The sequence below is a fragment of the Notolabrus celidotus genome, chromosome 16, assembly GCF_009762535.1.
Source record: "Notolabrus celidotus isolate fNotCel1 chromosome 16, fNotCel1.pri, whole genome shotgun sequence".
In the NCBI taxonomy this organism is placed as follows: Eukaryota; Metazoa; Chordata; class Actinopteri; order Labriformes; family Labridae; genus Notolabrus; species Notolabrus celidotus.
Genome location: NC_048287.1, coordinates 30,130,823 through 30,155,988, shown reverse-complemented (window position 1 = coordinate 30,155,988; position 25,166 = coordinate 30,130,823). Strand labels below are relative to the sequence as shown.

Genomic DNA, 25,166 nt, shown 5'->3' with positions numbered 1-25,166 from the left:
TGACTTCTTGACAAATTTGAAAACGACTGTTAACATAGTTTTTAACATATTCACAAAAATACTCACGTGCCTAGTAATTGTGCACACAGTGTATTCTAGTTAATGTGTTAACTTCCACTGGTCCGGCAAGTCAGAGCCCTCTTTTTTTCCAGATGCCGGAGCAGGACGCATCAATCTCAACAGAGCAGATGGAGCGGGACAGGAAGTCAGGCACCAAAACAAAATGAAAACATCATTGTGTCGCATATAGACGCCCAAATCACACATTTGCGTTTTGAAACTTGATATCACCACAACAGGTGATCCGTGTGAGGACGAGGCTCGTAAATGATGTAGAGTTTTGCAACAGTTCAAGATTAAGACCGCACAGATTGACGTGTGTCTTCAGAGGAATAATATTTGCACAGGTAGGACTGTGACTGTGAAAGGTGGGAGCGTAGATAAGTTTGGACATCACATGCTTGAGAAAAATCTGTCCTGATCACCAAAATAATTTAAAACCTTCACTTAACAGTTTGGGAATTTAAAAAGGTCAAGAAATGGGACCAGAACCCTGGCATTCAGTCTTTTAGGCAACAAAACCAGCTCAGTGATGTTGACCTCCCCGTGCCTCCTGCTTTATTTGTCTGTATCAAGTCTATTGAATCGACTACCAACACATTATTTTTCTTTCTTATCCTCCAGGCTGTCGAAGAACTCCACGCAGGGACAGAAGAGCCGTGAAGCAATGATTCCTCCTCCTCTGAACTAACGGACACACTCCTCTTCACGGGACTGCTGACCTGACTTTGAAACTCGACGTACGGTTATGGAACACTTGAAAGAAACACTACAGACTCAGTTTTTTAGTATAGTTTGGTTTATTGCCTATTTATGATCCTTTTTTTATGACTCCCCTCAGAAGCACTTGAAGGCTTCACCCTTTAATGGAGAGTATTAGTGAAATGTTTATGTGATTAAAGACAAGCATCGGCTTTGGTGGATTATTGCTACTCCTTGGAAGTTTTGGGGGGTAGAACTCCCTGCAGGACTACCTCTGCACACCTTGTTGGCTTACACAAAGGGCTCACCGCTGTTTTTCGGCGTTTGTAGACTTAGTGCACGAGGCAGTTGTGGCTTCGTGACACTTTGCCTCAGCTGCATTGGAAGATGTTCCAGTTCAGCAAGTACCCCATGGACATTCTAGAAATGCTAAGTGGGCACCAAGCCCACCAGTTCAAAGGCCTTGGATTGGAGCGGCAGTTGAGCCATCAACAGCAGGTTCAACTGCAGCATCAGCAGCAGCTCCAGCAGCAGCACCAGCCCTCCGCCGACACCTCTGGGAGCCTCCTGTCCGGCCTCGGACTGGGATCCCTCCAGAGTTCGCGGAGCAATGCCTTTGCTGACTCCTCGTCGTTATTCGCCAAAATGAGCGCCCCTCCTCCTTCCATCTCCCACCAGAGCCAGTCGTCTTCCTCTCACAGCTCGAGGAAGTCCAGTAAGATGAGTAGCAGCAGCGGGAGTGGGAGTTCCTCGTCGGGGTACCCTCAGTTCCTGCGGCCTTTTCACCCGGCTGAGGCTGCGCTGGCTCAGGAGCAGCTTCACTCCGGGATGGGACGGTTTGACTTCGGCGGGGGCGGCAGCGGAGGGGTCGTCGCACCCGCGCCGCCTCCTCCGCTTCATCCTGGTCTCTCTGTTCCCCAGCCTTCACCTGGTCAACCATCTTCTTCGCCTTCTTCTTCCACCTCTGCTTCAGCCTCTAACAACCCCTCCGGCAGCACTGCAGTCCCCTTAGTCGGCCAGTCCGACCCCCGCAGCCTCCACCAGCAGTTCAGCTGCATGCTCGCTGCTAACCAGTACTTCCTCTCGGGCGTGCCCACCAACAGCAGTCTGGAGCAGTTCCTCGTCCAGCAGGGCACACACAATCACCTGGGCTTGGGTCTGGGCCAGGGATCTTCCGAGTCAAACTCGGCCCTCGCCCCTCCTCCCGCCCTCCACTCCTCCCACAGCCACAGCCACGCAGCTCCACAGCCTCAGCAGCAGCAACAACAGCTGACTCCTCATGCCTTATCTCATCCACACAGCCACACTCACCACCCGCACCCTCTCCACCCGGCCCCCCAGCCGGCCCCACTGGGTGGCTTTGATTTCCAAGGCATTCCAGTGCTATCCTCTAACCAGATAGCATCGCTAATGCAGCAAGAGGCCGGCCTCCCCCTCCCCCTCCCCCTGCACCTGTCCCTCTCTAAAGACGATTCAGCAAAGGGAGGAGACAGCTCGTCTACGTCGCATTCAAGTGGAGGGAGCAGGAGAAAGAAAGCGATGGCGGGCTACCTTCCTCAGAGGAAATCAGAAAGTAGCAGCCACAGTCACAGCAGTCACAGCCACAGCAGCAGCAGTGTTAGCAACTGCCATAACAGCAGCTCAAGTGGGCACAGTCAGAGCTCCTCATCGGGCCTCGTGGGAGGAGGATCCGGGGGTGTCGGGATAAGTGGCATCGGAAGTGAGCCACCGCATTCCTCTCTCCTCTCATCATCCTCCCAGCAGTCATCCTCCACTGTCTCCTCTTCCTCATCTGCCCCTTCCTCTAACTCCACGTCTGTGCTCGTAGCAAATGGCAACCAACATAAATCACAAGAGGGCCACAGTAACAGCTCATCAGGCCAGCCCGAACCTGAGCCCCTCTACCACTGTGGTGAGTGTGGTAAAACTTTCACCCACCTCTCGAGCCTCAGAAGGCATCTACGCAGCCACGGCCTGACACCAGAAAGCCAAAGTAGAAAACTGGACTGTAACTCCCCGAGCCCTGAGAGGGTATTCTGCTGTGGCGAGTGTGGGAAGAGATTTAAAAAGAGGGGTCACCTCATCCAACACAGCGTCACCCACTCAGAAAACCGGCCTTTTGTCTGCAACGTCTGCCAAAAGTCTTTCAACCGTCGAGAATCGCTCACGAGGCACGAGAAGATTCACGACGAAAAGCCTTTCCGGTGTCCCGCGTGCGGACGTTGTTTCCGAGAGAGCACCTCCCTCCTCAACCACGCGGCTTCGGGTGCCTGCGGGAAACCTCCCCGGAGCTCGAAAAACCGGCCAAACAGCGGCGGGGGTGGCTCGTCGAACCCAAGCAGTAGTAAAATGAGAAGCAGTGGAGACACGGTGGGGATTTCAAACGATGGTGCAGCAATGGCGAATGACAAATATGCAACAGATTACTCCAGAAATCGCTACCCGAATCAGTCGGGCTACAGCAGCGGGGTTGACGATTACAGACGGTCACAGCCCTCGTCTCTGTACCCCTCAGAAAGCACGCTAGCCGGTGAAATGAACAACCAGACCCTCCGTAAAGCCCCTTTAGCCCCAACCCTTCATCCCCACCCACAGAATCAGCACCACCACCACCAACCTCAACCTCAGCCACAACCGCAGCCTCACCTCCCCCTCTCTTCTTTATTGGATGACTCAGAGGATGAGGTCACCAGCAGCGCGATGTCAGCCATTGCTGCTGCAGCCGCCGCCTCCTGTGATTTAAACACAGAAAACCGGGATGGAGAAAGGAGGGACATCATCGGAGGTCTGCTGGGGGGGTTGGGGTTTGGTAACTTAGGTGGACCGTCGTCCACTTCAAGCCTCAACGGGTCCACCATGCCTTTGACCCACCCCAGCCAGCCACACATGAAAACCAAGAGGCCGAGAAAGCCGAGAGAAAAAAGGGACCCAAACAACATTGTGAGGCGGAGAAGGAGTCCCGCGCCACCGGGGGACGGATCGGAGAGACCGTACGGCTGCCAGATTTGTGGCAAACGCTTCAGAAGGGCCGAGACCTTACGGCGCCACAACCGCGTCCACACGGGAGAGAAGCCTCACTCCTGCGATGTCTGCGGCAAAATGTTCCGAGAGCCTTTCCACCTCACCAAGCACCTGACCGTGCATTCTGGTCAAAAGAACTACAAGTGCAATCTGTGCGGGAAGATGTTTGCTTACGCACAGAGTCTGGTGAGACATGGGAAGCTGCACAGAAGAGGAGAGATCGACAGCCAGGGGAGGAGAATTAAAGGTGCTGCTGCTGCTGCGGCCGCCGCCGCTGCCGCCATCAGTCAGGTGCCCAACTCGGCAAACTCTAACTACTTCTCTTCCTGCTCTCAAGGAGAGAAGTCTCCAACACGTGGCACTCCCTCTCAGAGGCTTTATACCTGTACAGTGTGCTGGAAATCTTTCCGCCACTACTTCCACCTGACAGCACACCAACAGACGGTCCACGGCGGCAGTGTGGGGCTTGAGAAGTCCTTTCGTTGTGAAGTGTGTGGAAAAGCCTTCGCCTACTCCAACAGCTTGGTGCGCCACAAGCTGTCTCAGCACGGCATCGACCGCAGCGGCCAGCGAGTCAACCAGAGCCAGCCCTCTGGATTCTCACCACTGTTCTATGATTCTGGATCGGGATCGAACTACACCGGAGGGACTCACATGCAGCCAGGAGCCACTGGGCAACATCAGCAGCAGCCACCACAGCAACAACAACAACAACAGCAGCAGCAGCAGCAGCTGCAGCACCCTTTTCAGTACCGCTCAAAAAACTTCCAAAAGCGGCAAGGACAAACAAGAAAGCACAGAAAGAAAAAAAGAGTGGTGATCCACAGCATCATGAGAGATGGAAAGCTCGTAGGCGTTCCTCTGAGTAAAGATACTCGAAAGAAGCTCATACTTCTGAGGAGGAAGAGGGGCAAACTGCAGGCCCAGGTCAACAAAAAGAAGCTCCTGGCCCAGTTGAGGGTAAAGGGTGGACTCATGAGGGTGAAGTCGTGGACCGGCGGTGCTGTAAAGGTCGCAGGGCTCACCTCAATGGACATCCCGATCAAGCGCTTCCCCTGCCCCATCTGCCCCAGCGCCACCTACGCAAAGCAGGGTTCTCTGTTGGTCCACTACGCTATGAAGCACCCTCCTAAAAACTCAGGGCGCCCTGCTCGACTGCGGTGCCAGGTGTGCGGAAGGCGCACGAGCTCACTACACAAAGCCTTGAAACACAGGGGCCAGCATCTGAAACAAGCTGCATTCCAGTGCCACAAATGCCGACACCGTTTCTGGAGCCCGGGACTGCTGACCCGGCACAAGTTCTCCTGCCGGGGGTTGACAACCGGCAGCGGGAGTGGAAACTGGGCACTGATGAAGATGAAATCTCCACAGAGTCAGACAGAAAGTGACCATTCACCGAGCCAGCTAACGGTCCCAGTCTCGGTCCCGGTTCCAGTTCCGGTTCCGGTTCTGGTTCAGCCTGAGAGATCAACAGTCCTGACTGAGTACAGTCAGTAAAAAAACAAACAAACAAACAAACAAAAAAAAAAAAACAGTTTTCTAGAATAGATTGTTTTTATGTTTATTTTTTTTAAATAATCAAAGAAGCAAGAGCTAGCAAGTTTTTAACAGAACAAGAAGGGAGGAGGACGGGGAGGGTTTAGTGTAACTACCGTAATATCCCCAAAACCGCTCCCGGAGAAATCGGTAAACAGTCCTAACTTACTACAGCAGAGGTGGTGGATGAACTAGCGTGGACTTGAAAAGGCCGGAAATCAGAACCACACTCATTATCCTTTTCCCTACGGTGAAGGAAAATCTCGACCACCTGTGAGTTTTAGTAGCACCTGTTTGAGAAGATCATTAATCCAGTGTCCTTTCCATCATATTTTTTTATTTTCAATTAGCAGTGTTTGCGCATACATATGGATTTGATGCCTATAGTAGAAGTGAGGTACCTTTTAGTACCAGTTTATTTTTTCAAATTGTTCTTACATAATCCACTGTTGAACCGTTTAGTCCGTGTCTATTGCTCTGTATGTGTTTATTTGTTATCCCGGTGGAGAATCTCTCACTTTTTTTAATATTGAGATCAGCCCTTAAAGTAAATTAAAAAAAAAACCCGACATGACTGTCTCAAAATAAAGTAAACCCGACTCTTACAAAAGTCAAGAGTCGGATGTATCACTAAAAGGCAATACAAGTTGATGTGCTTAAAGTGACTGAAAAGGTTCAAAGGTGTCGGGGAAGGAACAGAAAAGTGTTGTTGACCTTGTTTTTAATGTACACTACTTTTGTCATTTTTTAAAAAGAGGCGTGAACGGAAAGCAAACACGACTCAAACTGTTAATGTGTTCAGGATTTTAAGAGGACAACAGAAATAACCGAGTGTACTGTAAAATTCGTATTATATTTTATTATATATTGATTATTTGCTGTTTTTTACTCCAAGTATCATTTCTTTTATCATTGTTGGTATTGTACGGGCGGGAGGGAACGAGTTGGGGGACTATCTTTGTAAAACAGCGGGATGAGTATATGTATCGATGTGATATTTTTTCCCCTCCCTGTACCCCTTTTTACCCACTCCCTCATTGCCACAGTTATGCCCGATTTTTGTAACAAAAGCGTGTACACATAGTTCACTACGTAGGTCCTGTCCAGACGTGTTTTTTCTTTTTTTTTCTGTAAAACTAAAACATGTAATATTATTACTAAATTACTATCCTTTTCTTTGCCTAAAAGTGAGTTGTTGAAAACCCTCAAATCAAATAAAAAAAAAACTGAAATGTTACATGATGGTTGGTTTAAGTTGGTGTTTAAAAGGTGACGTCTAAAAGTTCCAACACAACGCTCCCTCCCCTCAAATATGACATTTATTCTATTACTTTAAAACAATTGATGGTATATGTGAAATGGACACTGCGCCTCAATCTCCTCTCCTTGTAAGATGTGAAGCCAAAATAACACCGGTCTCAAACAATGAAGCCCATGCGGAAGTGTTATAACCTGCAATACATCGAGAATCCTCTTGAGGCTGGCTGCAGAAATACAGGAAACCACATAGACATGAATGGGAAAAAGACGATCTTTGCAGCATTAAAGGTGACATATCACGCTTTTTTCATCCACATATATTGGTCTAAGAGGTCCCCAAAACATGTCTTTAAAGTTTATGCTCAAAAAAACACTTTGAAATCAGATTTTGGTCTGCCTGAAAAACCCTCTTCTTCAGCCCTCCTCAGAACACTCTGTTTTCTCTCTGACCACGCCCCCTCAGGAAGTGGATGTGGCCTCAGCTCTCCAGCACGTTGATCTAATGTTTACATGTTGGCTGAATATACACGGCTGCTCAGAGACCCGCGTTACTTCAACCCTCTGAATCTGATCCAGAATCTGATCTTGACGGAGAGGCGCCTGTAGCAGGACCTTTCTGAACCATTGGTCACAGATTTAATGTTTCTTGTTGTTTTATTTATCAGTATGTAGACGTGTGTCTTGGTACACAGCTCCGAACATGTAGCTATGTGGCTATGCTAACTAGCGCTAGCACTTATCCATGATAAATAAAAATCATCCACTAGATCTTCAAATCTGCAGACGTGGGGAGTAAAACCGACCTCTGCTAGAAAGGCAGCGGGACCTTTCTGAACCATTGGTCACAGATTTAGTGTTTCTTGTTGTTTTATTTGTCAGTATGTCGACGTGTGTCTTGGTACACAGCTACAGCTACGACATGTAGCTATGTAGCTATGCTAACTAGCGCTAGCACTTATCCATGACAAATAAAAATCATCCACTAGATCTTCAAATCTGCAGACGTGGGGAGTAAAACCGACCTTTGTGTTTATTAAGACAGCCTACAACTAGCATGCCTCCCTCCTAAGCTCCTTGTTAGCACACATGTGTGCAGGTAATGAAAAACGGGGGAGGGATTCAGTATTATTTTATACAGTCTATGGGCTGAACAAGCTCCGTTTATTTGTGATCTTCTTCACATTTAATTTTGTTGTGCAAAATATATTAAGATAAAATCACTGTAAAATCCAAATGCTAAATATAAATCTAAATGTTAAATATAAATCTAAATGTTCAACATTAAATCTAAATGTTAAATATACATCTAAATGTTAAATATAAATCTAAATGTTAAATATAAATCTGAATGTTCAACGTTAAATCTAAATGTTAAATATAAATCTAAATGTTAAATATAAATATAAATGTTAAATATAAATATAAATGTTAAATATAAATCTAAATGTTAAATATAAATCTAAATGTTCAACATTAAATCTAAATGTTAAATCTAAATGTTCAACGTTAAATCTAAATGTTAAATATAAATCTAAATGTTAAATATAAATCTAAATGTTAAATATAAATCCAAATGTTAATATAAATCTAAATGTTCAACATTAAATCTAAATGTTAAATATAAATCTAAATGTTCAACGTTAAATCTAAATGTTAAATCTAAATCTAAATGTTCAACCTTAAATCTAAATGTTAAATATAAATCCAAATGTTAATATAAATCTAAATGTTCAACATTAAATCTAAATGTTAAATATAAATCTAAATGTTCAACGTTAAATCTAAATGTTAAATATAAATCTAAATGTTAAATATAAATCTAAATGTTAAATATAAATCCAAATGTTAATATAAATCTAAATGTTCAACATTAAATCTAAATGTTCAACATTAAATCTAAATGTTAAATATAAATCTAAATGTTCAACGTTAAATCTAAATGTTAAATCTAAATCTCAATGTTAAATCTAAATCTCAATGTTAAATCTAAATCTCAATGTTAAATATAAATCTAAATGTTAAATATAAATCTAAATGTTAATATAAATATAAATGTTCAACATTAAATCTAAATGATTAATATAAATATAAATGTTAAATATAAATATAAATGTTCAACATTAAATATAAATGTTAAATATAAATATAAATGTTAAATATAAATATAAATTTTCGGTGTGCACGACTTTACAAATGGCGCCACATATACATTTGTACCAAACCACATTTAACTCCACACAAAAGACAGAAATGTTAAGTCAGTCATGTTTGTAACACAGCAGCACCAAAGATGAAATATCTGATATATTTGTTGGTTGTTTTTCGTTGATGTGAATCTGAGTTCAATCAAAGTAGATATATGAAAGTGAGATGGATAATTATGTAATGTTAAATCAAACAAAACAAAATTCTGCCTCTTTTTTTTTTTTTTTTTAACATTTTCACATGGATCTGATATTTAAAACCATCCACCTTCTCTGAGCAATGTTCTCATGACAGTCATAAACTAACGAGTCTAAACCGGCCACAAACAACGACTCTCCTGTTTAACATTTTCCGGTTTGAACTCTAACTTTAACATTTCCATGAAAACAGCAGCTCAACCACAACTTCCACCCCTCCAAGCTTGTTTTCAGATAATTAATCCTCTGTGTGTGTATTTTTATCCATCCTCTCCTCCTACAGGGACGCTGAAGTGCTTTCTCTCTCTGACACACGTAGCGCTGCCCCCCCCTACGCACACACCAGGAGCAGACTCTGGCAGAGCTGCAGCTCCACATACATCAATGAGAGGAGGTCAGGTGTGCTGCACCTGGAGCTCACAGTCAGGTGAGCGGTTTAAGCCTCGCTGAGTGCCCAGCAGCTGCCCCCCCCCCCCCCAGATTTCACAGGGGGAGTCTCGTGCACGGACACGTGTCCACAGGAGAGGAGTTTTTAGAGTTTTCAGAGCTGGAGTGGAACAAAGTGGATTTACTGGAGGAATAAACTCAAAGTATTTCTCACCAGTCAACATTGTAATGGTTGATATAAAGATTAGAGTTACTTCTTTTTTTATTTTTTTTACTTTTTATTTCCTATCTTTTATTGGCAGCTAATATCATGTTCTGTAAAAGAGGGCGTGCACACCTAGGTGGGCCAAAAAAAAAATAAAAAAAATAAGAGAAAGTAAAAGAAAGATTACATAAGGATATACAAAGGGACAGGGAGAGGGAAGGAGAGAGAGACCTAACACACTTAGATGGAGAGGGACCATCTCACCATGATGCCAAAAAGAATCTGTGTGGTGATCCTAATGATTAAGCAACCCTTAGTGTCCACAATCATTACTGAAGCTTGGGTCGCAGAGGGTTGCCGCCGTGCTGTGTTCTATTTGTGTAACAAGACCACCACTGGTGCAGATGAAACCACTTGGGTCAGACCAGCCGAGCGGTACGGCTCGGCACCCGGGCCGCGAGAGCAGTCAGACCGAAGGACCCAACCCGCCGCGGGAGACCCAGGCCAGGGGACGAGCCAAGGACCCAGACCGGAAGCAAACAGGTACCGCCGGAGCACCCAGGGCGACCCCCAGGTCACCCAGTAGGAGGAAAGGGGGGCGAGGGGGGAGAGATCCCGCAGCCCCCCCAAGGGACACCCCCACAACACCGCCCCCACAGCCCCCCAAGACGGAGCCAAAGGAGTCACCAGGGCCGAGGGGGCCCGGCACCAGGAGCAGACAGCCAGGCAGACGGGCAGGACCAGGACCAGAGCCCACCAACCGGCGCGCCGGAGCGGGGGGAGGGCGGAGGCGGCAGGGCCAATCCCACCCGCCCCCCCCAGACGGCCCGACCACTCCCCCCACCCACGCCCCCCACCCACTCCCTGCGACTGATGGACCAGGCCGCGGGGGCATGGAGGGACACCCCAATGGCTGCCGTAGTAACACCCCCCCCAGCTGCGCACCACCCCACCCCCCCAAGAGGACCGCGAGGGAACCCCGGGAAACCCGGCCCCGAGGGCAGCCGCGGACCAGGCCCCCACAGGGGAGGGGGCAGCAGGGGGGTGGAGGGTGACAGGGACACCAGCCACCCACCCAGCCCCGATGGGCCCCCAACGAGTAGGGCCGAGCCAAACACCAAGGCCCCGCCAAGATTAGAGTTACTTCTAGTGTAAATTCAGGAATATTTAATTACCTACAACTAGTAAACTCCAACAAACAGACGTCTGTATTTTCAATTTTCTACCCGTCATGATTGCAAGTTGTCATTTTCCAAACCCTATTTTCAATTCTAGCAGTTTTAATGAAACATTAATGCAACCAATTTCTTGCTAGTTAGTATGCTTAGAATGTAATGACAATGTTAAATAGATAAAATGTCATTATAGTTGCAAAGTAAGCAAAGTAACACCAAGTTAAAATGAGGCAGTGAAGTTAAACAGAGAGTTTTGAGTTTTGATTTGAATACAGGAAGTGAATCAGTGTTTCTGATGTGTGGTGGGAGTGAGTTCCAGAGTTGGGGAGCAGAGCGACTGAAAGCTCTGCTCTGGGCAGGGGGGGGCACAGAGAGGTGGAGGGAGGAGGAAGACCTGAGGGAGCGAGAGGGGGTGACAATGTGGAGGAGACTTATCAGGCTGCCCCAATAAGTCTCTAAAGATTCTTCAGCTAGTTCAAAACCCTGCAGCTCGAGTATTGACTAGAACTAGGAAGAGAGAGCACATCTCTCCAGTGTTAGCTTCTCTACACTGACTCCCAATAAAATGCAGAATAGAATTTAAAATCCTTCTTTTAACCTACAAAGCTCTTAAAAATCAGACACCCTCGTATCTTAAAGAGCTCATAGTGCCCTATTACCCCTCTAGAACTCTACGCTCCCAACATGCAGGCCTGCTCATCATACCTAAAGTCTCTAAAAGTAGTATGGGAGGTAGAACCTTCAGTTATCAGGCCCCTCTCCTTCGGAATCATCTACCAGTCAGGGTCCGGGAGGCAGACACCCTCTCTAGTTTTAAGAGTAGGCTTCAAACTTTCCTTTTTGATGAAGCTTATAGTTAGAGCTGGATCAGGCTTGGACCAGCTTTTGTCATGCTGCTATAGGCCTAGACTGCCGGGGGAACTGGCACACTGACACACTGGGATCCTAGCTCACCCCCTTCCCCCCCAACCCCCTCATCACTTACTTTAACTCTGCCTGTCCCATTAAAGTTACTAACCATAGACCTTTCTGGAGTCCCTGAGCTCCCTTGTCTCGTAGATTCCTCTGAGCTGCTGTAGACGTCCTCCTGCTGTGGACGTTCTGGACTCGTCTCATCCCTATCACTTCTCTCTCTTACTCCCCTCTATCTGTCTTCCCAGACCCAACTCAGTCGAAGCATGATGGCTGTCTAACATGAGTCTGGTCCTGCTGGAGGTTTCTGCCTGTTAAAAGGAAGTTTTTCCTCACCACTGTAACTAGCTAAATACTGCGATGTGAAATGCTCATGGTGGATTAAGGTGGAGTCAGACTGAGTCTTACCCTGTCTTGAAGTTGGGTCTCTGTTCATAATTTGACATAGAGTGGTCTAGACCTCCTATGTTTGTAAAAGCGTCTTGAGATAATGTTTGTTGTGATTTGGTGCTATACAAATAAAGATTGATTGATTGATTGATTGATTGATTGATCAGACAGATACAGGGGGGCGAGGTTGTGGATGGCCTTGAATGTGTACAGGAGGATTTTGAAGGAGATTCTGAATTTGACCCAGGGCCAGTGGAGCTGCTGGAGGACGGGGGTGATGTGGTGGAAGGACGGGGTTCTGGTAATGATGCAGGCTGCAGAGTTCTGGACCAGTTGAAGTTTATGAAGGGATTTGTGAGGGACACCGAAGAGGAGTGAATTACAATAATCGATACGGGAGGGGACGAGGCTGTGGACCAGGATAGCAGTGGTGTGAGGGGTCAGAGAGGGGCGGAGGCGGTTGATGTTGGGTAGATGGAAGTATGCAGACCGGGTTATGTTATTGATGTGAGAGTGGAAAGAAAGTGAGCTGTCGAGGATGACACCCAGACTCTAGTCAAGTGTGACCATTGACTTCCATTCAAGCTCAGTTAAAGGGGGCTACAGCTGTTTTTTGAGATGCTGAAATTCCAAATTGAAATATCTGTAATCCTATTTTGTCTCTTTAGAAGTACAACATAAAATATATAGATATACAATAAACCACTACTAACTTTTCCCTTTGCAATTGTGTGTTTTAATCTATTCATCTCTTACCATTTACGCCCATTCAAAGTCAATTCACACTATTACACTATTACAATGTTACAATGTCATTTAGCAGACTCTTTTATCCAAAGTGACGTACATACGAGAACAAGAACAACACAAGCAAAGATCTAGACAAGAGGAAACAAGATCAGTAAGAGGAACAAAGTGCTTCAAGTCCATTTGGGTGCAGGTACTGCCAAGCAGTGTAAAGGCAATGCACAAAAGTAAATAAGGAACATCTACAATGAAGCAACCAAACCATTTAAGACCTTCCATTATCATCATCAACAATTAACATCACCACAATAATGACCAAAGTACCAAGTGCTGGGTCACTCCAGACCTGAACACAGATTCCCAGAGTAGAGCAGGACAGTGCGAGTCAACTGTAGCTGGAAGACATGATCTGCCACTGGGGACAACAGTGGAGAACAGTCTAGCTAAGTGCATAGTGCTTCCTAAAGAGCTGGGTCTTTAGCTGTCTTTTGAAAGTAGAGAGGGACTCTGCAGATCGAATGGAGTTGGACAATTCATTCCACCATTTAGGGGCAAGAGAAGAGTCCAGCTAGTGATTTTGAGGCCTTGTGTGCTGGAAGCACTAGGCGCTTTTCAGAGGCTGAGCGTAGCGGGCGAGAAGGGGTGCAGCAGTAGACCTGGATGAGGGGTTCCAGGTAAACTGGAGAGGTTTTGGTTCCTGCTTTGTAAGTCATGATTAGAGTTTTGCATCTGATGCGCTGTCTATTAAATATGTCTGTATCTATAACTTGATGACTCATAATTCCAAGTTATCCTTTCTTTATTCTTTTTATTATCTGTAAGGTGACCTTGGGTGATCTGAAAGGCACCCAAAATAAAATGTTTTATTATTATTATTATTATAATTATTAATTAAAGCTTTTTAAAGTACCTTTTTTGTACATGTTACAATTTCAAACTGACAAATCCAAAAAGTTACTTTTTGCAGTTTTACAGACAAATATTTGCAGTTAATTTCTCAATAGTCAATATTATTTACACAATTTATTTTACCAGCTAAAGCTCAACAGATAGAAATGAATATTGATGCCTCTCTGTGATCTATAAAAGCAACCAAGACCATCAGCAGCAGACGGACTGATAATTCCTATACTGTGATTTTTAATTCTGCCTGAAATCGCTGCAAGAGGGAGGTTGTTGTGGTCCTTTGCAATGGTAAATACTGACGAACATTGATAATTGTGAGGGTTTTAAGAAAGCAGAATGAGATTTGTTAAATTTGGTATGTGAAGGACAATATCAGCAAAGCTCTAAGACGTATCTTTGTCCACACGGTGGTGCCAAAATCAACATTAAATCAAAGTTCCTCACAGCAGCTTGAAAATGTGAACTCAGTTTTGTGTTTTATCAACTTCAATGGTTGACTTCCATTCAAACTTAGTTGGACACAATTTTTAAGACAAATATTTTCAATTCACTATTCATTCATGTCATTATTAAGTCAATACTTGCATTCTTTATCCATGATTTTTATCTCATTGACATCCAAATGTAGTTTTATTTTTGTGTTAATTATAAATAATGAACCTTAAACATTGACTTCCACTTAAACTCTATCACATATGTGTGTAACTTTATTTTGACATATCAAAATATTAAATCTAAACTCAACTTTATTTATAAAGCACTTTAAGAACAACAGCAGCTGGACACAAAGTGCTGTACAGAAACATAATGGATAAAAACAAACAATAAAATCATAAAATCAATAAGATAAAATAAAGTTAAACAATAAAAAATAAAAATAAAAAGGCACTAAAACAAGAGCAGGGTCTCATGCTGAGTCGAAAGCCAGGGAATAAAAATGGGTTTAAAACATTTAATTTCTTATAAGTTGGAACATTTACTCAAATAAGATCTTTTACCATTGACTCCCATTCATACTATTAAATATGTCTGTATCTATAACTTGATGACTCATAATTCCAAGTTATCCTTTCTGTTATTTAATTTAGAGTTTATCATTTTTTATAAGCAAATATTCCATTTTTTACCATCAATGTTTACCTGGTTTAGTTTGTAATTATTTAACCCAACCTGTCAATTTTAACCATTGACATCCATTCAAACTCACAAAAATATCTATTTTTTGATGTCTTAATTTCAATTTGATATATCTATAATAATAATAATAATAATAATGATAATAATAATAATACATTTTATTTATAAAAGCGCTTTAAAAGATTCTCTAAGACACTTTACAGGAAAATAAGATAAAATTATACAATAGAAAAGCAAAGGAAAGGAAAACAGTGCAAAAAAAAAAAGCAGAGAAGAGCAAGGCAGCAAAATAAAACAAAACAAGAAAAAAAACAATCAATTCTAGTTTAAAAGCCTTTGTAAAAAGGTGTGTTTTGAGTCCGGATTTGAATTTGGTGAGTGAGGGAGAGAATCTGAGGTGTTGGGGGAGAGAGTCCCAGAGGGTGGGGGCAGCGACAGAGAAGGCCCTGTCCCCCCAGGTTTGGTGCTTGGGTTTGGTGAGAGGGGTGAGGAGGTTGGCATTGGTGGAGCGGAGGTTGCGGGAGGGATTATATGGCTGCAGAAGGTCGGTGAGGTTAGGAGGGAGCTAGATTGTGGAGGGCTTTGTAGGTGATGAGTAGGATCTTGTACTGTATTCTTGAGGGGATGGGAAGCCAATGGAGGTTCTGGAGGACTGGGGTGATGTGGTCTCTGGAGCGGGAGTGAGTGAGGAGGCGTGCAGCTGAGTTTTGTATGTATTGTAATTTGTTGAGGAGGGTCTTGGGTGTACCATAGAGGATGCTATTGCAATAATCGAGTCTTGAGGTGATGAAGGCGTGGATGAGAGTTTCAGGGAGGGGCGGAGACGGGCGATGTTTTTGAGGTGGAAGAAAGCGTTTTTTGAAATATTGTTAATGTGTTGTTAAAAGTTGAGTGACTGATCAAAAATGATACCAAGGTTACGGATGTGGGTGGATGCTGAAACAGTGGATTTATCAATAGTGAGTGAGAAGTCCGGGCAGGTGGAAGTGAGGGATTTTGGGCCTATGATAAGAATTTCGGATTTATTACGATTGAGTTTGAGAAAGTTTGTTTGCATCCAGGAGTTTATTTCAGTGAGGCAGTTTGTGAGGGTGGTGTGGGAAGCAGCGGTGATGGATGTGGTTGAAATGTAAAGCTGGATGTTGTCGGCATAACAGTGGAAATGGAGGCCATGGCGGCGTATGATGTGACCAAGGGGGAGCATGTAGATGATGAAGAGGAGGGGACCAAGCACTGATAGTATTTTAACTCATTTTTTTGAACTCAATTGATCTAAAATCATATTTTCACAAGTCAATATTTTAATTATAAACGTAGAACATGTATTGTCTTGGTAGATTCAATTATGATGTAGTAGATTGAATGTTTCTGAATCCATTCAAACTCAGTTGCATTTTCAAGATTGTTTTATTCTCTACCCTAAATTCTATCTTCTGAGTTACCAAAGTAAAACTAATCAATTCCAACCATTGACTTCACTTTGATCTCAGTCATAGCTGCCTGTAGCTCCTGTTTGGTTTGTTATAGGACCACATTTACAGAATTACAATCTAAATTTGACATGTAGTGGTTGAAATCACAGATACCCACATCTTGTTTACCACATGATGGTTAATGCAAAAGTTGAATGTCTTTCATGTCTTTCTTTTTAGTGGAGGACTTTCATATTGAGCTGTTGCTAATTCAACTTAAGTCCATGGTCTGTATATTTCTGCAGCTTCTTAAAGCCTTAAATCACAGCACCCGGACCATCAGCACTGGCGCCCCACAGGGATGTGTTCTCTCCCCTCTGCTCTTCTCCCTCTACACCAATGACTGCACCTCAGGGGACCCCTCGGTGAAACTCCTGAAGTTCGCAGACGACACCACCGTCATCGGTCTCATCCAGGACGGAGACGAGTCTGCTCACAGACAGGAGGTGGAACAGCTGGCTCTCTGGTGTAGTCAGAACCATCTGGAGCTGAACCCGCTCAAGACGGTGGAGATGACAGTGGACTTCAGGAGAAGCCCCCCCTCCACTCCCCCCCCTCACCATCCTGAACAGCACTGTGTCTACTGTGGACTCTTTCAGGTTCCTGGGATCCACTATCTCCCGGGACCTGAGGTGTGGACCTCCCACATAGACACAATCAGAAAAAAGGCCCAGCAGAGGATGTAGTTCCTGCGTCAGCTCAGGAAGTTCAACCTGCCTCAGGAGCTGCTGATCATGTTCTACACCTCCATCATCCAGTCTGTTCTGTGCACCTCCATCACTGTCTGGTTTGGATCTGCAACCAAACTAGACAAACACAGACTGCAACGGACTATAAGGACTGCAGAAAAAATCATCGGTGTCCACCTGCCCCCCATCCAGGACTTGTACCGGTCCCGGGCCAGGAAACGGGCAGGTAGCATCACCGCTGACCCCTCACACCCTGGACACAAATTCTTTAAACTCCTCCCCTCCAGCAGGCGCTACAGATCACTGTGCGCCAAAACAACCCGCCATAAGAACAGTTTCCTCCCCCAGGCTGTCACTCTGATGAACACTAAACCAGAACAGTGTCATACCTGTTGGATCAATACTCTCTGTAAATATACAATGCAACAATTCTCCAAGCAGAATTCCATGTTATATCTACCTCTGCTACTCACCACTGCACTATCATATTATTTTAGCCTGTACATATTAGTCAAGCCTATTTGTTGTTTCTTGTATTTATAGCTGATGTTGTTATTATATGTTTATTTTTATTTTTTATTGTAGTTCTTATTCTTATTCTAATGCCTTGTACAAAGAGTGCACAGTTTACTAAAGTCAAATTCCTTGTGTGTTCAAGCATACTTGGCCAATAATAAAGCTGATTCTGATTCTGATTCTGATTCTGATTCTGACAGTCAGCAGTGCATTAAAGTGAGGGAGACATTTTAACAACACTGCTTTGGTGCATTACTCACAAACGGACACTAGATGGCGCCATTTAAGCGCTGTATAACTGTCGTCTGCTTCCCAGGTCTGGTGTAGGGAAAGGAGGGATAACTTGGATTCGAAGTGGCTCATGAAACTTGAATCACACGTCAGGGGTGTCAAGCTGTTGTTCCTCACTTTCGCTGGTGCGTGCCAGCGTGCACACACACACACACACACACTCCCGCTCCTTCGTGTGTGTCAGAGACTATTTTAGCATTTTACTACTGGCACATTCCTGTCATGTATATTTCACAACACGCTGTCACCAGATAGGACTTGAAGGCTTTTCCAGGTCCTTCCAGGAACTGTTGTTCTCACAGCTGCAGCTTCTGATTTATTAATCTGTGTATTTAGTATCAACAGGAAACACATGACGGGTCACGTTCCTGTATGATTTACCGCCTTATTTCCTTATAGGCTGCTCGTGCTGCAGGCTTTCATTTTCTATTTCAGCTGCTGCATGAATCCCAGATTATACTGTAAATAAAACAGATTAAAGGCACATTAAACACGATGATGAACACTGCTATAAGACAAAAATACAATGTTTAAAAAGAGAGCTTTGAAGTGTTTGTCAATCAAAAAAAGGAGCAGTGCATTCAAAAAGAAAGAAAAGCATCCCTATAGACGGGTTAGTGTTACTCATAATAATAATAATAATAATAATTAATAGGACTTATATAGTGCTTTTCTGGGTACTCAAAGACACTTAATATAAAGTGCAAAAAAATACAATAGAAGATATATAATTAATAATAAATAAAACAAACATAATAAATACAAAATAATAAATGAAACAAATAAAATAAATAAATGTTAGTGTTACTCATAATAATTATAATAAAATAATATGACTTATATGACACTTTACATAAAGTGCTAAAAAATAAAATAGAATATATATAATTAATAAAAAATAAAACAAATGAAATAAATAAATAAGATATAAAACAACCAAAATAAATACAAAATAATAATTAAAACAAATAAAATAAATAGATAATAATATATAAACCAAATAAAATAAATAATAATATATAAAATATATAAATAAGAAATAAAACAAACAAAATAAATACAAAATAAAAAAACAAATAAAATAAATAGATGATAAATAAAACAAATAAAACAAATAATAAAAAATGAAACAAATGAAATAAATAAATGTTAGTGTTACTCATAATATTTATAATAATTAATTATTATATGACGCTTTTCTGGGTACTCAAGAGACTTAACATAAAGTGCAAAAAAATCAAATAGAAGATATATAATTAATAATAAATAAAGCAAACAAAATAAATAAATTATAATAAATGAAACAAATAGAATAAATAATATATGAAACAAATGAAAATAAATAAATGTAAGTGTTACTCATAATACTTATAATAATTAATAGGACTTATATGGCGCTTTTCTGGGTACTCAAAGATGCTTTACATAAAATGCGAAAAATTAAATAGAAGATGAATAAATAATAAAAAGTAAAACAAATAAAATAAATGAATAATAATATATATTAAACAAATAAAATAAATGAATAAAAATAAATAAGACAAAACAAATAAAACAATATAAAGAAAGAGGTGGAGAGGGAGTAGTCAAGAAGGTGTTCTCTGTTTTATTTGATCATTTTAATCTAGATATTATTGTTTTTGTTGTCTTCAGGTCCTAACAGGTGCTTGTTATCTAACAAAAACCACTCAAATTAAAATACCTGCTTAATAAGAGGATACAAACATACATTGTAATGTGAAAAAGTAAATATTTATAGTTGTTTAAGACTTACAAGTCTTAATCAGAATCAGCTTTATTGGCCAGGTATGCTTGAACACACAAGGAATTTGACTTAGGTAAACTGTGCTCTCTTTGTACAAGGCATAAGAATTAGACCTACAAATAAAAATAAAAACAATAACATCAGCTATAAATACAAAAGAACAACAAATAGGCATGATTATTATGTACAGGCTAAAATAATATGATAAAAGTGCAGTGGTGAGTAGCAGAGGTAGTCAAGCAAACACAGCAAACACAGAGCATATTGACTGGCAGTGCTAATAAATAAATAATGATTTATAAAACAAATAAAATAAAAAAGACAAAAAATAAAACAACATAAAGAAAGAGGTGTAGAGGGATTAATTATGAGGGTGTTCTCTGTTTTATTTGATCATTTTAATCTAGATTTTATTGTTTTTGTTGTCTTCAGGTCCTAACAGGTGCTTGTAATCTGAGAAAACCACTCAAAATTAAAATATCTTCTTAATAAGAGGATAAAAACATGCTCTGTAATGTTAAAAAGTAAATATTAAGCCAACACAGAGCATATTGACGTCTGGCAGTGCTATTAAATGCAAATTATCTGTATTATCAGATGAGCCAAACATGCAACAAGGTGTCATCATGAAATCAGGTCACTCATTTTAATTAAATCAGTCTTACATGTCAATTAAAAGCAGCGTATGTCTATATTCTAGCAGTAAACAGGCATAAAGACAGTTATTAATATATATTTTTTAACATGTAGTAAATTGAAATGTCTCATATTTTCTCTCCTTCAGTATTATTGTTCACACAGACACAAAAAACTGATGTGATCTCTCCTCTCTCCCTCAGAAGTGAAACACTAATCCACACAATAACTCCCCCACCTCCTCCCTCCTTTGTGTTTCCCCCCTGACAGCCGGCATGTCACGCGGCCATAGCATTGGGGAAACTGTGGGCGGAGACTTTGACCTATTTTTAACCAATGGGAGGCGGAGAGCTCCAGCGAGTGACCTAGATTCAGCCAATCACAGCGCGGCAGAGTCGCCGGTAGGCAACAGTCGACGCGTGCCGAAGCCATGTGCTTCTTTGGTGTTCTGAGCTGGAGAGGCAAACAGAGATGTCAACAGTCAGAAAAACAGACCAATGAGTGCATTTAAAAGGCATTAAAGACGATTTTAACACCTTTAAATGTTTGATTCTAAGAGTGAATGTTTGTGCAGATGTCTGGAGGTGATTATAAAGCTTAATTAAGTCAATTAAATGCGTAAAAACGCACGATTTGAGTGTTTACGCATGACATAAACATGCATAATGTGTGTTTTTCTGCCTGTAAGTGACGCAGACTTCACTGTTTTAATGTGCAAAAGAAATGGAAGAGATGGTGTGAACCCACGCCCACGTGTGAACACCTGATGTCTGTGTGTTTGCTTTGTTCCAGCTGCTTCAAACCCTGTCACGTTGTCGTGGAGATAACGACTTGTTCCCACATTTTCCTCACATCATTTAAAGGTTGCAAAAAAAAGAAACACTCTGCAGCAGCATATTAGACTCTGCAGCTCGATGTGGTTTCAACTCTCAGTCAGTGGTCATCTTCTGTTCTGTTGTTTAAAATGACAGCGTGAGAGAAGAGGAGAGGGGCGGGGTGCGTTCACGGTCCATCCAGGAAGGCGCTCAAGATGAGGTGGGTGCAACAGGGCACGGCTGCTGTGAGCTTATTGGCTGAAATGGAGGGGAGGTGATTCGTTTTATGCTAATGTGTGATGCGTTCAGGTACTCCAGATAAAATAATGCATGCAACACTTACACTCCTGTTTAATGCAAGCTATAAAAATGGTTGAAAACATTTTAATTTGGTGCACAAATGTCTTAACTTGCTGAGTTTAGCCTAATTAATAAAAAAAAAACAGTCAACATACTTTGAATACATCACAGATTTACATCTTTATGGGATTATTACAAAGCTATATATCAAAATCAAAGGACATTCAGGGGTTGAATCAGGAAAGCCTAGTGTGCATTCAACTACATCTAAACATGTCAAATATTGATTAAAGCACTTATAATGGTGGCTCTCTGTGAGCCCTGTGGTGTAGGCAGTGTTATGTAACAGCTGCTGCCTTGAGAGTATGGTGAGGTAAATATGCAGAGTGCTGCTGATTGGGCAAACCCTCTGACACACCCACCAAGTGGTCCCTATACAGAGGGTACCTTAAAGCCTGTTGCACATGGTTTCACATGTTTATAACCAGGTAAATGGAGCAAATTGAAAAAGTTAATTAACTCTTTTTTTTTTTTTTTTAATAAAGCTGACTTATAGAAAAAATAATTAAATAATTACAGTAAATTTAAGATTTAAGTTTTCTGATTTTGAAAATTGTTTAATTCTTACACCAAAAATGTAATGTTAAAGATTTTTTGTTAAAATTAAATTAGTTGAATTAAAATAAAAGCAGTAATTCCTTGAAAGGGGGATTTAATTGACGATCCATCCTCCAGCTGAGGAAAACCGTCTTTTTCTACTACGAATTATTTTCTTGGAGTTGTAGGATTTTTAAGTATTTAAGTGATTTTTTAATTAAGATAAGATAAACTTTATTTGATCCCCCATGGAGGGAAGTTATTTTGTTACAGCAGCTTACAACACGGGACAGGGGAATACAACACTGTACTTGTATAGTTAACATATAATAACAATAATATTTCATTTTATTTGACCTTTATATTACCAGGTAAAAAATGTTTGAGAACCAGTTCTCATTTACAAACAAGGCCTGGCCAGGAGGCACCAACAGGAACACATACACATTTAAAGCTGCTGTGAGGAACTTTTGTTTTGTATCGGTTCTGGCGCCCCCTTGTGGACAAAGTGATACCTCTTATCTCTTGTCCTTTACATGCAAAAGTAGTGTTTTCAACAAAAACCTCCTCCTGTTGTCTTTTAACAGTCAACTTTATCAGGCAATGTGATTATTTTCCATGAAAACAGTCAAATAAAGGCTGTTTCTGAAGGAAGATGTCCATCATCTGGTCTGACACCTACCCCCTCAGGGCGGTTTCAGGCATTAAAAATGACAACAGAGAAGGTGTCAGTGTTGCTGCTGATGGACTTGTTTGCTATTGAAGGTCTTAAAGAGGCATCAGTATCATTTTCAGTCTGTTTCTCAGCCAGTTCAAAACTCCTCACAGGACCTTTAAACTACAGTCACAAATAGACATATGAACAGAAAATGGAACATGTATATATCCAAATTGTGTTTTATCTTTATTTTATTCTATTTTATTTTATTTCATTTCATTTCATTTTACTTATTGAGACTTCTTCTTGATTGTACTTATGTCTGGATTGCTGTAACAACTGAATTCCCCCCCCCCTGGGGATCAATATAGTAATACCAATCAATCAAAAGTCACCAAGTAAGAAGCAATATGCGTGAGGTGTAAGAAAAGTGTGTGTGTGTATATATAAGTATGCAATAATAGTGATAAAATAAAGTAGAATAACATAAAATATGGCAAATATTACAGATATATACACCCTATGTCCACTTCTATCTGATGAATAGATAGTGAGGTAAGTTATTGCACAGAAAAAATTGCACCAGGTTATTAAAAATCATACACAGTATGAGAAACAGTGCGATTCAGATGTGAGATTTACAGAATAGTTTGTCGGTGTGAATCATTTACAGTGACCGTGGGATTGTCAAATTGTTAAAACAGCTCAAAATTCCCCCAAAATGTTTGTTATTTATAATTTGAATGTCCTTTTTTTGTTCCTCTTATCATTTCTAAAAGTTACTCATAAAACAAAAGGAGATAATTCATTGAAAGGGTGATTTAATTCATGATCCATCCTACAGCTGAGGAAAATCATCTGTTTCTACTATTATTAAGTTTTTGATTCATAAGATTTTTCTTAAATTGAGTTTTTACTTCATTGTGTTTTTTTAAAGATAAGATAGGCAAGGCAAGGCAGCTTTATTTGTAAAGAGCATTTCATACACGAGGGCAACTCAATGTGCTTTACATTAAAACATTAAAAGCATTGGAGACATTCAGACAGGCATAAAAGAACACAATTAAAATGACAAATATAATAAAACAGAAAAGAAAAGGAAAATTAGAAATATATTAAAAATGACGTTAAAATTTTAATTTAAAGTGAGTTAAAATGAGCTGAGATAGGAAGGCAGTGGTAAATAAAGAAGTCTGAGTCTGATTTAAAAGAGGTGAGAGTTGGAGCAGACCTGCAGCTTTCAGGGAGTGTGTTCCAGATATGTGGTGCATAATGACTAAACGCTGCTTCACCATGTTTCCTTCTGACTCTTGGGACTGAAAGCAGACCAGGACCTGATGACCTCAGAGGTCCAGGTGGTTCATACAGGAGCAGCAGATCAGCCTAAACCATTCAGTGCTTTATAAACCATCAGCAGGATTTTAAAGTCTATTCTTTGACAGACAGGAAGCCAGTGTAGAGATCTAAGAACTGGAGTGATGTGGTCTACTTTGTTGGTCCTTGTTAGGATAAGATAATTCTTTATTCGTCCCACACCGGGGAAATTTAAGTGTTACAGCAACTAAGTAGACATTGCAAAACAGTATAAAGCAAACAAGAGCGCATATAGCAATTATTAAAAAGTTATTAGGAATTAAAATTGAAGAAAGTTTATACACAACTAAATAAGCAAATTTACAAATGTTTACAAAACCAGTGACGCGGTGAAAAATGTGCACAGACTTGTAGCAGAGGTATAAAACAATGTACAGAACGGAACTGAGAAGATGAGTAGAAAATGTTAATTGTAAAGACGATCAAAATTTCCCCCAAATTTTTGTAATTTATCATTTTAATGTCCTTTATTCGCCTCCTATCGTTTCTAAAAGTTTTTCACAAAAAAAACCCAGAGCTTAATCGCATTTCTTTAAAACCTCCTTTCCAATAAATCCTCATTCTGACTGTATTTAATCAGGAAAGCTCTTATCGATACATGGATGAATGGTTAGGGTGTGAACTGCCCAGGTTCACCCCAGCTGTGTCCTCTCAAGGACAGAAGTTTGGTGCCACAGCTGAGTAAATACACATTACGAATATTAACAACTGGCTTCATAACATGAACTAGACTCATTCTGAGATTCTGGAAGGAGACTCAAACTCCTAGACTGAAAATGTGGAGGGAGCAGATGACAGGAATTACTGCATGTGAGAAGATGTTGGGGAAATTAAACTCCAGAAATAATATGATTAAAGAACAATGGGATAGCTTCAGTGACTTTAAGACTGGGGGAAGAAACGTTACCCTGTGAAGAATGTATGGTAATTGCCCTTAATATGTAAATGTAAACGTACATGTAAATGCCCACTGTTTCATGACAACCTATTTTATTTTATTTTTATTTATTTTTTATTATTATTTTTATTTATTCATATTTTTTTATTTATTATTTTCATTTATTAGTATTATATTTATTTATTATTATTTGTATTTTTATCTATTATTTTTATTTATTAGTATTATTTGTATTTATTTATTTTATTTTTATTTATTAGTATTCTTTTTATTTATAAGTATTATTTTTATGTATTATTATTTTTATTTATTAGT

The 25,166-nt window shown here is 41.1% G+C and overlaps 1 protein-coding gene and 1 long non-coding RNA gene across 2 annotated transcripts in view; one reads left to right on the top strand and one right to left on the bottom strand.

Annotated features, from left to right (window-relative positions):
* Positions 1–6,556, top strand: part of LOC117827701 — an 18,809-nt gene extending 12,253 nt beyond the window's left edge. Inside the window, exon 3 of the mRNA XM_034704371.1 lies at positions 685–6,556. Within this exon, the coding sequence (XP_034560262.1) occupies positions 1,150–5,280 (4,131 nt within the window). The 5' untranslated portion in view covers positions 685–1,149 and the 3' untranslated portion in view covers positions 5,281–6,556. The remainder of the gene's footprint in view (positions 1–684) is intronic.
* Positions 6,557–20,205: 13,649 nt separating this feature from the next.
* On the bottom strand, positions 20,206–21,228 carry LOC117828187. The gene is made up of 2 exons (XR_004634353.1): positions 20,973–21,228; positions 20,206–20,662 (listed from the first exon to the last, which is right to left on the bottom strand). It is a non-coding gene; the product is annotated as an uncharacterized LOC117828187 (long non-coding RNA).
* Positions 21,229–25,166: the final 3,938 nt, after the last annotated feature.